Genomic DNA, 14,085 nt, shown 5'->3' with positions numbered 1-14,085 from the left:
TTTGATTTTTGTATATTGAATGAGAAGTTGTTGTCCAAATATGACAAATTTTGTTATTATTTAATAATGTATAAATGACTAAACACAAAGTTATATTGTTCTTTATATGTGTATATGTACCTCAAAATTTTTTTTGTAAAAAATCGAACCAACTCAATCAACACAAACCGCATTGATTTGGTTTGATTTTATTTCTTAAAGCCAATTGAATCAAACCAAACCACGCGCATTTTTCTCTTACGGTTTTTAGCGTCAAAACTACTCAAACTGCACAGCGAACATCCCTACCAATTGGGGAAAATTTGAATAGAAAAGATACATGGAATCGGGTGATAAAGACATTAAAGTTCAAATTGTCAAAATGGAAGAAAGAGCATTTGTTTATTGGCAACCGAATTGTTATTTTGAAATGCATTTTTGATTTAGTTTCTCTTATTCTTCAAAGCTCTACGATATTATTTATATTGGAATATATTTTTAAACACATAGTGGGAGGGAATTGAGGATGACATAAAAATAGATCGGATTAAATGGAATAAGGTATGTAAGACGATTGAAGAAGGGGGTTTGGGATTAAAAATCTTAGGATTTTTAATATCGCCCTAATAGGGAAATGAGTCTGAAAATTGGATTAGAAAGGAGAGTTCTTTTATATAGGGTGTTACTAAACAAATATGGGGTGAACAATGAAGGGTAATGCCTAAATGAATATCCAGTAAAGGAAACTTGGAAACTTATAAGAACCTAACAATGAATTATCAAAGTCATTTTAATTATACTCGGTCTAAGGTGTAGAACAAGGCCCATCAAAAGTATCATATTTGGTATGGAGAATAATAATACGGAATAAAATTCAATCAAAAGACAACCTAATCAAAAGAATGTTAGGATTGAGAGATTTATTCGACGTTATAGAGAGTGGGGGTGAGAAATCAATTGCTCATGTTTTTTTAGCGTCCAATATTTGCAGGTGAGTGCTCCAGAATCCACTAATCATTAGCTCGACATTTTCACTGCTCTTCAAAATGAAGGAATGACGCATCTCAAATAGTTCGAAAGTCTTCGGGACAACATAAAAACTGTCATTGAGACTATCCCCAGTGTTATTTGCTTGCGTTTGGAATATTTGAAAGAGGCGACAAAGTCTTTCTAAACGAAGAAATCTAGGTTGAAAAGGTAAAAATGTTGTCTTCGAAGTGGCTTTTGCATAAAAGCAAATAAGATATCAGACAATATATCTCAATTATGTGGGAAAAGATTGTCTCCCATGCAATTTATGTTTGGGCAGGCCAGTTATTGTTGGTTGTAGAACAGTTTTTGTAGCATATCTTATGTCTTGCTTTTAATTATATTGTAGTTCTTTTTGCTCTTTCAAAAAAAAAAGTTACAAATTAGGCAAGTTCGAAAATCCAAACTCAATTCAGGCTGTGAGGGATGCTGAAACCTTCAAAAGCAATTCCAGGTCTTATTAAATTATATTAAGATCTTCTCAATGATACTAATATCTTGAACAAAATTTAAACTTTAACAGTGGTAAATTATTCAGCAACACATTGATAAAAGGTACATACATATATAGCTGAGAAAACTAGACGCGCGAGAACTCTAAACTACTATTATCAAATTCCAAATTCAAGATCATGGTTAGTGCAAAAACTATATTATATATCCTTCACGTTCAAAAGGAGTCATCAACATCAACAACTTATATTGTGTTGTACTTCAATATCTAAATACATAACCAAGATAACTGAACGATCGTCATGTTTTTTAATCAAAATTTGAACAAGGTTCATGGAATAAGACACAAGAACTCTAAATTAACCCAGCACTGCCTGCAATGGAAAGGAATCAAAACAATAATAAGTCAAACACATACTGAAGAACTTGCATGATACTGAGACAGATGCTGTGTAGTGTTTTAAAGAGGTCATAACAGGGAAAAGTTAGAAGACAGAAATTTAAAAATAAGACAATAATTTTTTGAAATAACACTTTTTCATAGCAAATTCAAGATTTGAAACACAAAGTTACTGATATCTAGAACATTATAAACTGATATCTAGAACATTATAAACGCCAATTCTTAACCCTATTGAATAGACTAAACAATACTCCCAAATACCTATGAATCATAAATGACTTTTGGATGCCGGACAAGTTTAAATCCTCAGTGTTTTCATGGCAAATAAGAGAATTGTTACGCGACTCTTTAGGATATTTAGAGTAGCCAACTAAAAATAATTCCAGAAAAGCTTAGCGGTAAGCAGTTTCAAGGTTTAATAGTGGTCAAATGAAGTCATAGATACTTAACTAATCTCAAGCTATATAAATTTCTGAAGCAGCATTTGAATTGGAAATCGCAAGAGTCATAACTTTCATAATCCAATACTTACTTGCAGCATTAGCCCTCTATAGGAATCATATGTGACGCTTTCTACTCGGCTTTCCATTACCGTTGCGGCGATTACCCTTAGCCATTTTAAATTTCTTCTTCAATTTCTTCCCTATTCTACCAGCAGGCTTCAAGGAAACCTTACTCTTATTTTCATCAGCCACATCCACATCTAGAAAAATCAAAAACAATTTTATTAGAACCGAGTTTTCAATTGCAGATTAGAACCCTAGGATAGAATTAACTGCATAACATGACAAATTGAAAGAATAAAGTAAAATTTGATAATGTGTTACCCATGCTGTTAGTGTTGGCTACAGTGGAAGTGGAAATTTCCATGGTAGTGCTAGGTCGGACGGGAACTTGAAGCTTGGGTGCGGCAAGAGCAGCTTCTTGTGCAGAAAGTTTAGCGGCTTCTTTCTCGTCATAGAAAGGTTGAACAATCTCTCTCCTAATAGCCCTCAACCTCTTCTCCCTCTTTGATCTCATTGATTTCGCCATTTTCCTCTGTCAACTTTCTTAGTGCCCAAATGTGTGCAGGAAAGAACAAGAGGCGGTGGCTAGGGAGATAGAGAGAGGGGTCGCTTCTTTTGTATTAGTCGAAACCTAACAGGGTAGAATAGTCTTTCGGGACAATATTTTTGGTAGGTTTAATTTCTGAAATTGGGCCGGCCCACTTTCTTCTTGTCACTAATATTCGAGGAGTTAACTTTCCACCCCACTTATACCTGGCACCCCATTTAGAGCAATTTTACCCTTATATTATTGGATGAATTCATGGAATTTTAGAAATTTATAAATTTTAATCTGTATCAAAAATTTTGAAAATTTATAATTTTTTTAATGCAAAATTACCGGAAATTTTTAAATTTGTAGAAATTTTTGTTTTTTCGAAAAATTTTAACAATTTTTGGTATGGGTTAAGATTTCTCATAGATATACTGGATTTTTTGAAATTTTTGATATTTTTATCAGATTTTTTAAAATTTCTGATATTTTTTATCGAAATTTTTGAAAACTTCGGTAGTTTTTACCAAAAATTTATTGTATTTTTTATCATAAGTTTTGAAGTTTTCGATATTTTTTATTAAAAATTTTAAAATTTTCGGTACAAGTGTGAGAATTTAGAATTATGGACCAAAAATTTTGATTGTACTATCAAAATTTCGTTTTTGATATATTAGTAAGAGTGAAATTTTTGAAAGAAAAATAAATTTTGATTGGTAAATAGTTGCAAGAATACTTTTAGAATTTTGAAATTATGGGAAATTATTAGGTATAAATGAGATATTACAAGTTAAATCCTTCTAATACCTCCATCCCATGAGACATAAAGTTAAGAAGGAGATTGAGAACAAGATTATTGAAGGAGAATTGTAAACTTATTGACCAATCAGATGTAGATGTAGAAAACGTAGACAAGGTCACTTTATAGGGCAAGAATGTTGAATCTCTCTACTTAATTGCAAGAAGTCTAGGCATATACTCCCTCCGTCTCATATTATAAGCAAAATTCAACATTTTCACACAGTTTAATAAAATTAGTCAGCATAATTACTTTCATTCTTTAATACCTAAATTGTCCTCATTGCAATATTAAAATGCCTAAATTATCCTCACAAACTGATTAAACATGCTTAACGTTTAAGATTCTCTGCAATAAATAAAAAGTAGTACTCATATTTCCATAGTTAATGCACTTATATTTTTGTTTCATGTTTTCAATTTTTTCTTCAAATTTTCAATTTTCATTTTTGGCGAACCACTACAAATTCAGCTTGGCGCACAAAAATTCAGCTTGGCGCACAAAAATTTTTTGGTTAACATATTTTAACTTCTATAAATTGAAACACCAACCATGCAAAAAATATTGAAGCTTGTAACTTTCTTACTTTAAGATGCCTTTGAATATTGATTTGAACATCCCTTTAGATGACGTAAACACCTCTAATAACCTCCCAAACATGCCTTTGAATATTGATTTGAATGCTCCTCCAAATATTGATTTGAGTTCATCAATAGAGGAAGAAGATCATATAGTTGAAAGTGAGTTTGAAGTTGCTCTATCTAATGAAGAGGAAGAAGAAGATATGGATGAAGTAGATGAAATTGAAAATCTATGTGAAAATGAGATTGACAATGAAAATGAGATTGAAAATATATCTCCAGGTATGAATAATACATGTTCTAGTGTCATTTCTTTAGCTCATTACACATGCATCCTTGTCATTCTTTTCCATTCCACTTGCATGCATACTGTTACTAGTATTTTTTAACTCTCTTTTTTTAATGCTTATCCACACTGATTACATGCATATTGTCTCAACGTGACTCTACTGTAACTGTGTAGCTAGTTCTTTTCTTAATGTTTTTGTAAATATTTTTCTTAATACTATTCCACTTATTACATGTGTATTTTATGAAACAGGAAATGATACTCACAATGTGGTGCAAACATTTCCGAAAAAACGTTGTTTTTTAGATAATAGTCAATGGGATACTATTTTCCAGGTGTTGATTAATTCAAGTGTTGATGGAAAAATTAAAAGAGGAGTTGTTAAACAATTGGCTTTTTTCTATCAAGTATCAATAGATGTTATTTATCGAATTTGGAAGCGGGCAAAAGAATCGGGGGTTGTTTCTCATAAGAAAACAAAAAATTATGGTCAGAAGAGAGTTGAACTAGATATTGAGAAAATGCGTAATCTACCGTTAGTTAAACGTAGTACTATCCGATCTCTAGCATTTGCCTTAGAGACTAGTCCGAGAAAAATAGGAGAGTGTTTAAAAAAAGGTATTTTGCGTCGACATTCAAGTGCATTAAAACCTCATATGACAGAAGATAATATGAAATCTCGTCTTAAATTTTGCTTGTCCATGCTTGAAGAAAGTAACATTTCATATGATCCAAAGTTTCAGTCAATGTACAATATTGTACATATTGATGAAAAATGGTTCTATATGACTCAAAAAAATAAGAATTATTATCTTCTTTCAAATGAGGATGAACCATATCGTTCTTGCAAGAACAAAAATTTCATCATGAAAGTTATGTTTTTGGTTGCGGTGGCAAGACCTAGATTTGATAATGAAGGCAATGAAACATGGTCGGGAAAAATTGGAGTGTTTCCTCTAGTTGATAAAGTACCCGCAAAAAGATCAAGTGTTAATAGACCATCAGGGACACTTGAAACAAAACCGATTACTTCTATCACTAAGGAAGTTAGTCGAATGTTTTTAATAAACAAGGTTTTACCAGCCATCAAAGAAAAGTGGCCACGAGAATATGCATCAGAACCAATTTACATACAACAAGATAATGCACCGTGTCATGTTTCTATAAACAATGAAGAATTTCTACTTGCAGCTTCTGAAGGAGGATTTGACATTCGTTTGATATGCCAACCACCTAATTCTCCTGATTTAAATATTTTGGATTTAGGTTTTTTTTCAGCCATCCAAGCATTGCAACAAAAGAATGCGACGAAGACAGTTGATGAACTTATTCAAGTCGTACAAAATTCCTATGATGCTTTCTCTAGCGTAGATTCGAACAAAATATTTCTCACACTTCAATCATGTATGATTGAAATTATGAAAGTCCGAGGATCGAATAATTACAAAATTCCTCATATAAAAAAAGATGTGATGCTTAGACAAGCCATTTTACCCGCTCAATTAAACTGTGAAAAGAAGTTAGTTGAGGAAGTTATTGAATGTTTACAAAATTAACAGAATTTATGTTTGTAATATTTGAGTTTTTAATGATATTTTCTTAAGCCATTTGAACTTGAGTCTTAATATTTTATGCATGTCAGTACGTTGCATATGCATGTTAGAAGCTTGATAATTATTTTAATTTTTTAACATGAGCTTGATGGTGAATATCAACACGATACATAGTTGGAAAATAATTAAAACACTCATTTCATAATAGTTGAGTTTCAGTAAAAAAAAACAATAGTAAAAAACATTCAATTCTAGAAGCTCTTTTGAAACATTAGTTCTAGGAAGCAACAACAATGAATAAAAACAAAACATAAACTAAACTGGAGCTTTGCTTTCATTATAACACACCTGCAATTAAAAATTTATGTAGATTTTTAGCATATCATCAACCACTTTCTTTATCTCTTCATTATCTTTTCTCTTTGGCTCATCTTCAACCTCATGTTCAAAATCCATCATCTCATTAGCAACACCTTCAATCTCATGTTCAAAATCAAACATCTCATTAGCAACAAATGTGACACCTTCAACCTCCTGTCCAAAATCTAGCATCTTAATAGCAACACCATCAACCTGTCCAACATCATGTTGAAAGTTCACTTCTCCCTCAGAGTCATTTTGATGGAAGTCATCCACTTCATCTTCTTCAAATGAATCTTCAACAACACAAAGTAGTAGATCCTCAGAATCAGATTCAATACCTAAATCAAAAGATGGCATTTCTTCTTTCATTTTTATGAAAAAGAAAATGAATAGTAGAGATAGGAGTACGAACAGTAACTTCACATTTATAAATAAACTCACTAGAAAAATTAATGATACACCACCAATTTTTCAATAAATACTAACCAATCACATTAGTTGTTAATATTAAAATCTTGAGTATTTCAACGGTTTTCAAAAAATACTCCTATTTCTAGTGTCTGCACATTAAAAACTGACTCACTAAATGCAAAGGGTAGTATTTGGTATAGTGTCATTAATTATGAGTTAAAAAGTCACTTTTGCTTATATTTTGATCACAATTATAATGATCAATTTTTGCTTATAATATGGGACGGAGGGAGTATATGTTAATGTCTAAAAAAGAATAAAATAACTGAAGTAGCAATAGAAGTGAAAAAGAAGTCACAAGCTAGTCACTTTAAGATTAATGATAGACTATTTGCTTTGATCGGAGATGGAGTAGCTTAATCAGAGGATTTGATTCAAGATAAGTGTCTCTTAAAAATAATGCTCAAGATATTTTAAATTCTTCTGTCATATTTATAAGCTAACCACTCATACAAATAAACTAGTGCTTACAAATACTATGTTTGTTGGGGGAATATAGAAAATTGGAGAAGAAGATAAGAGAAAGAATAATATAATTGAGAGAGAAAGATAGATTGTATTAAGTTAGATAGTTGGTTTTTATACATCACTCATGTTACTTGAGCAGCAAGTAACTGCCTATAGCAAACTAAAAATCATGGTCAATTTTGACTTCTTAGAGAGATACATGGCAAATAATAAAAATGGATCTCTAATAAAAAATACATTATTTTATTAAAAAAAGAACAGTCTTATATTCGTCAAATAAAAAGATGTTATTGCATTCACTTTTCTACAAAATCTTTGTATTCGTCAGCGTCGATATTAACTATCACTACTTCCTTTTCCAACTTGAATGCTCCGAAAACATTTTCATAAGTCTAAGTAAATAGTATAAACAGTAATAGGATTAACCTTGATATAGTTAATCATAAGTAAAAATTATCAAATTAAAGTTATAAGCTAGCTATGGTAGAAGTTTTAGACAAGAGAATATCCTTACATAAGCAAGAATCTTGCAATGACCAGACTTAAATACAATAATGAATTTGTCAAGAAAATAAGATTCAGAAACATTAAAAATGAAAAAAGATCATCATATCATAAAGTTACAGAAGATCGGTTAATCTATACATACTATGGTGCATAAAACTTCACTAGATTATCTTTTGTTTCATCTAAGACAACCTTATCAAAATTACCAGGGGAGAAAACTACCACATTAGATGGAAGAGAAAGTATCTTCATGTTGGTACCTACATTAACAATATATTTTATACCAATGGTAACATATCAAACACCGGTGCTAACGAAATGAAGTTTAAAAATATTCAAAATGATATGAAGAACATAATAGATGACTAACTACCAAGATAATATATTACTATAATAGTGACAATGCATAAGACATGAATAAAACTGAAAAACAGCATGGGATGGTTAGATTATACTGCTAAGTATTCATAACATTACTCAAAATTATAAAAGCAAGTAATTGATAAAAATGTGTATGAAATGATGAAATTAACAAAGAAAGAGCGATCATATGCTAAAGGTTCTTGAAAAAGCATACAAGAATCCTTTATACAATTCCTATAAATACTTCCTTCCATGTTTACAAAACCAACAAGATCTTTAGCGGTATGTGTGTCTTCAACATCGTACACGACACAAACACTGTATACGATATCGACATGTCAACAATGATAATAATTTAAAAAATTTAATAAATTAAATGTAATCACATGTGTCACTATTTAGGATCGATCCAATCAATCCGAAGACCATGTTCTAATTTAAAAAATAGGCATAAATTAAAAATAAATATAATTTTAATAATTAAAAATGATGTATTAAAAATACAATTATATATTAATCAAGTGAAACAACAAAAAAAAAACTCAAAGTATTGTTTAAATTATATAAAAACATTCCATACAACTTAAAATTTCTAATAAATTAAAAAAAAAGTCTTTCTCTAAATATTTTTTTAAAATAGGATTGAACCCCAACTGTTACAACCATATTTAAAAATCAATTTGCTACCACTTGACCAATAATAAATACATATTTATTTTCTATTTTATAATTTATTAAATTTAATAATAAATATATATTTTATTTTTTAAAAACAAAATAAGACCCCTTAATTTGGAGGTTTGTGCTAAAGACCGTTTTGCCATTATTCAGGACCAGACATGTTAAAAACCAACCATTAAAATATATCTAACTAACTCTTCCTAACATAACAACCTTCTAAAACAATAGCTTGAATTACACTCTAACTCAACATGTGTAAGGATGACGAGATAGAGTTTGAGGATAGACCATTTTTACTAAATGTCATACTTAGGATGGATTGTTGACATGAAACAACATCTTTCTTAATGTCTAAGAAAAAGTCACCAAGTTTAGGAAGCCGAAAGAAATGGATTTGTGTAGGGTTTCACTGAAGAAGCTTAAAATATTTATACATGATGTTTGCGGCTACAATAACATAAAATAATATAGATATGAAGATATTACCTATCATCAAGAAGTTCTCTTCAACTTTATCAACGTTCAAGAATGGTTTTCAAACAAGGAGGTTGAGTTTTTATTGAGTGTATGTGCCTTTATCTAAGGTTAGGACTTGTATTAGTGTTTTACGTGTTTTCATTAGTTGCCGAGGTATCTTTTGATGTACCTATTCATCCTATAAAATCTCAATCTATTTTCATCTATTTTAGAAACTATCGCATGTATAAAACTATGTTTTTCAATTTTTTTAATCAAATGAATCGAGTCAGGGTTTATGAGCAAGTGCAAAAATCTTTTATTTGAATAAGTTAAATCATGAATTTAACAATTGGGATTGAGTAATGATTTGAATCATCCCACTTGAATGATGTATCAATAAGAAATGAATAACTTCGCATTATTTTTTCAAAAGGAAAGCTTTCTTTTAAATCTAAACTGAATTAGGCGATATTTTAATTGATTCATGCACACTGGTGTCCATGAACATTTTTCAATTTGCATGAAGATTTGATTCATGCTTGACAAAACTCATTTCATTTTAATAGGAATGACTTTAAATGAATAAAAGTTAGATTCAAAATTATCCCAATTATTGCATTATTATTTTTTTATCATTTTTGGGCTTCTAATCCTCACTAAACCTCATTCATTTGATTCATCATGAAATTTTCATATTTTCTCTTGTCTCGTTCTCTGTCGCTCTTTAAAACCTTCATTAAACACTTTTTGATGTTCTAATTTTTGGAGATTGAAAAAATTAGAAGGGTATAATATGATATTGTAACTGAGCTTTGATCTAAGAATTTAAACAAAGTTGCTAAATATCTAAATGAAAAAATGGTTTTCTTTTCTCCTCCAAGAATTTGGGAGGATTTTTAAAAAATAAAATAAATCAAAGAAATATAAAATATCTTCAAGCAAGTGAAAGCATTTCATAAAGTAAAATTGTTTAAGGAGTTTAATATTGAAGAAGGGTTGAAGACTTTTGTGTTCATCAAAGTTATTGGTCAAACAATTTGAAATTTTTTGTATGTATTTCAAGTTTAAGAAGGAATCCTAACAATTGGCTAGTAGTTAACTATGTAGTTGAAGGAATCAATAGTGTTATTTTGTTGAGATTAAGATTGTTATTTTTGTGTTTTGTAATTGTTGTTTAGATTGATATTGAATGTATATGTTGTTGTTGTAACTTGATAATGTTTTAATTTTATAATGTGACTTAGCAAAGTTTTGATTCAAGATGTATGATTTTATAAGGATTTTGATTATATTTTCAGAAAATATTTATGGATCGCAGTTAGATGTAAGCTAATAGATTAAGTTTAGTGTATGAGAAATAAGTGGATGAATTTCTTGAATTTACAGAAAGAAAACTTCCTAACAATAATGAAACATTTTATTGTCCTTGTGTAATATGTGGGAACACGAGAAAGAAAAAAAAAACTAAAAAGAAAGTAATATTCAAACACATATGTTGTGATGGAATTAGTCAACATTATACAATATGGATGTGACATGGTGAAGTGGATAAAAACACCACATGTGTGACATAAAGATGAAGTTGATGTAGATATGGATAATTGACTAGATGATAAGATATGTGATATTGGAGAATATGCTTTTAGGAAAACTCATGTGTATGATACTTTATATAGTGGCAAAGAAGAGTCATTATATAATGGATGCACAAATTTTACACGATTGTTAGAAATGTTAAGAGTGTTTAATTTGAAGGCAAAAAGTGGAAGAATGAATAAAAGTTTCACTGAATTGCTTAAATTGTTGAAAGAAATACTTCCAGAAGGAAACAAGTTGACGGACCGTAATTACGAGGCCAAAAAGATATTGTGTCCAATGAGATTATATTATATCAAAATACATGCATGCCGTAACGATTGCATATTATATAGAAAAGAGTATGAAAAGTTGAATTAGTGCCCGAAGTGTGGGGAATCACACTATAAGGTGAAGGACAATGATGTTGATGACGATGACAGTGTAAGCAAGAAGTATCCTCCTGCCAAAGTGTTGTAATACCTACCAATAATATCGAGGTTCAAGAGATTGTTCGCTAATGTAAATAACGCAAAGAATATTATATGATATGCATATGAAAGAATTTAAGATGGAAAATTTTGAGTACTAACCATACTTAATGGTCTGCTCATCTCATGATTTACAACTTATCTTTGTGGTTGTGCATGAAGCGTGAATATATAATGTTATCTATGATGATTTTTGGGTCAAGACAACCAGGAAACGATATAGACTTTTATCTAAATTTATTGATTGAATATTTAAGGGTTTTGTGGGAGGAAGACGTTGATGTTGAGGATGCATATTCAGGTGAAAATTTTAAGATGTGTGCCATATTATTTTGCACAATCAACGACTTTCTAGCATATGATAATTTTTCTGAGAATAGCATCAAGGGACATAAAGTGTGTCCTATATGTTAATCTAATACATGTTTCCACCAACTATAGAATGGAAAAGGATTGTTTACCTTAAGCATTGGAAATTTTTAAGACCTAATCATCCATATCGTAGATCGCAGAAGACTTTTAATGGAGAACATGAGTTTGATGTCGCTCTTAAGTCTTTTACCGGGTAGGTAATTTATAAATGGAAATAACACATTAATATTGTATTTGGAAAGAACCAAAAAGGGCCCATAGAGAAAAATATATGGAAAATAGGTCAGTGTTCTTTGATATTCCATATTGGTCTAGTCTCGATATAAGACATTGTCTTGATGTGATGCATGTGAAGAAAAATTTATATGATAGTTTGATTGAAACACTTTTAAGCATTAAAGGTAAGATAAAAGATGGTAAGAACTCCCGTTTAAATATGGTGGTGATATGTATACAACAAAAGTTAGTCCCTAAAGAAAGAGAAAAAAGAACATATTTCCCCCCAACATGTCACACTCTATCTAGAAAAGAAAAAAATTATGAGTATTTGATGAAAGAAATAAAGTTATTTATTTGCTTAAAATCTCATGAGTATCATGTATTGATGCAACAACTTATACAATGACTATATGTGGTATTTTACTAAAAAATATAAGGGTAATTATAATCAGATTGAGCTTATTTTTCAATGTTATATGTAATAAAGTATTTTATTCAGAAAGATGAGATGAATTAGAAGATGATGTTGCAATTATCTTGTGACAATTGAAGATGTATTTGTTGGTTTGAATATGGTGTTAACTACCAAGAAGAGGGGGTTGAATAGACAGAAAAATTTCACTACTTTTTTACTTTAAAATTCAGATTTAGAGAATGGAAGCAAAGATGGTGAAAACATTGATTTAAAAGGTTTTTAGATATTGGAATAAGACTGATATTATACACACAAATTGTTTGTAATAATATAATAGATAATGTAATGACTAATGGTTAAAGGTTCAAATAAGATGCTTAATGCCTTTAACTATTTTTTCAATTTGAAGCAAATCTAATTACAATTCTCACAGATTATCAATAACAAAAAACCAATTATGATCAAACATAAGCTTACACAAATTAATACTATGAACGCAATAAACTTATTAATCATGCAATTCTAAGCGATAAATCTAACAGCTAGAGAGAGAGTGTGTATGTGACACGCACACATAGAGACAGACAGAGAGGGGGGAGAGAATGCACCAGGATTCATACTAGTTCGATGATGTCGTCCTTGCAAGAACATACGTCTAGTCTTCGATGGTAAACCACCGGAAAAAAAATCTTCCATTATGTTATTTGATTTCGGTTAGTGTTACAACAATCCAGATAAGCAAAAGATAAATTATAACAATTCGACCTATTGTCTTCCTTTCTTCTTGATAGAACTTGTTTGCAACTAGTTATCACTAGTAAAACTTTGATCTTTACCAAGATCTTGATCTTCAACCTTTGGTGTACTTCAATCTTGACAATTCGACGATATTCACTCAATCTCAAACTTACACCTTGAATCCTTCTCTTCAACAAGTTGACAATCCATCGAAAAACTCCACAATAATGGAGAATATGACTGAATGTAATGAATGTATGAATGTTATGCGAATAAAATTAAATTCACACTTAACAAAGATATTAAATGTGAAACGAATTCATATGAGGATACAATATAAAGAGATAGATGTATCAGAGAGATTATACCATACGAGATTGATTTTTAAAAAAACTTGCTACATAATGAATAGTTAGTGGAGCATAAAACCATGCAACAAAGTAATTACAGATAGATCATTGCTTATTCAAAGTAAAAGGGATCGAGAATCCCTAATTCTCTCAGAATCTTGCGGAACGAATCTGGGGATAAAGGTTTTATAAAAGTATCAGCAAGCTGATTTTTAGTGTCCATGTATTTAAAAACTACATCGCCTTTTCCATATGATCACAAAGAAAATGATGTTTAATCTCTATATGTTTAGTGCGCTGATGTAGCTCCGGGTTTTTGGTTAAACTTATAGAGCTAGTGTCGTCATATTTGATCGGAACACAACCTAATTTTAAATCATAGTCCAATAATTGTTACTTAAGACAAATAAATTATGCACAACAATTATCGGCGGCTACGCATTTTTCCTTATCGGTAGAAAGTGCAACAATGTGTTGCTTCTTGCTATG

The 14,085-nt window shown here is 30.3% G+C and overlaps 2 protein-coding genes across 2 annotated transcripts; one reads left to right on the top strand and one right to left on the bottom strand.

The window, feature by feature from the left end:
- Window positions 1-1,644: 1,644 nt before the first annotated feature.
- LOC127105871 (uncharacterized) lies at window positions 1,645-3,016 on the bottom strand. Its single transcript, XM_051043083.1, has 3 exons — window positions 2,692-3,016; window positions 2,397-2,567; window positions 1,645-1,835 (listed from the first exon to the last, which is right to left on the bottom strand). Exons 1-2 carry the CDS (start codon window positions 2,894-2,896, stop codon window positions 2,422-2,424), a joined length of 351 nt encoding a protein of 116 aa, XP_050899040.1. The 5' UTR covers window positions 2,897-3,016; the 3' UTR covers window positions 1,645-1,835; window positions 2,397-2,421.
- Window positions 3,017-4,293: 1,277 nt separating this feature from the next.
- LOC127102534 (uncharacterized) lies at window positions 4,294-6,127 on the top strand. Its single transcript, XM_051039893.1, has 2 exons — window positions 4,294-4,564; window positions 4,824-6,127. Exons 1-2 carry the CDS (start codon window positions 4,294-4,296, stop codon window positions 6,125-6,127), a joined length of 1,575 nt encoding a protein of 524 aa, XP_050895850.1.
- Window positions 6,128-14,085: the final 7,958 nt, after the last annotated feature.

This window comes from Lathyrus oleraceus, chromosome 7 (genome assembly GCF_024323335.1).
Source record: "Lathyrus oleraceus cultivar Zhongwan6 chromosome 7, CAAS_Psat_ZW6_1.0, whole genome shotgun sequence".
Lineage (NCBI taxonomy): Eukaryota > Viridiplantae > Streptophyta > Magnoliopsida > Fabales > Fabaceae > Lathyrus > Lathyrus oleraceus.
This window is presented reverse-complemented; position numbering and strand designations above follow the sequence as displayed.

What these genes read in the sequence shown, in the direction of transcription:
- LOC127105871 (XM_051043083.1), bottom strand. Translation starts at nt 2,896, where the DNA reads ATGGCGAAATCAATGAGATCAAAGAGGGAGAAGAGGTTGAGGGCTATT. An exon ending in AGCCAACACTAACAGCATGG is followed by an intron (nt 2,568 to 2,691) that starts GTAACACATTAT and finishes TGATTTTTCTAG; the next exon opens with ATGTGGATGTGGCTGATGAA.
- LOC127102534 (XM_051039893.1), top strand. Translation starts at nt 4,294, where the DNA reads ATGCCTTTGAATATTGATTTGAACATCCCTTTAGATGACGTAAACACC. An exon ending in GATTGAAAATATATCTCCAG is followed by an intron (nt 4,565 to 4,823) that starts GTATGAATAATA and finishes TTTATGAAACAG; the next exon opens with GAAATGATACTCACAATGTG.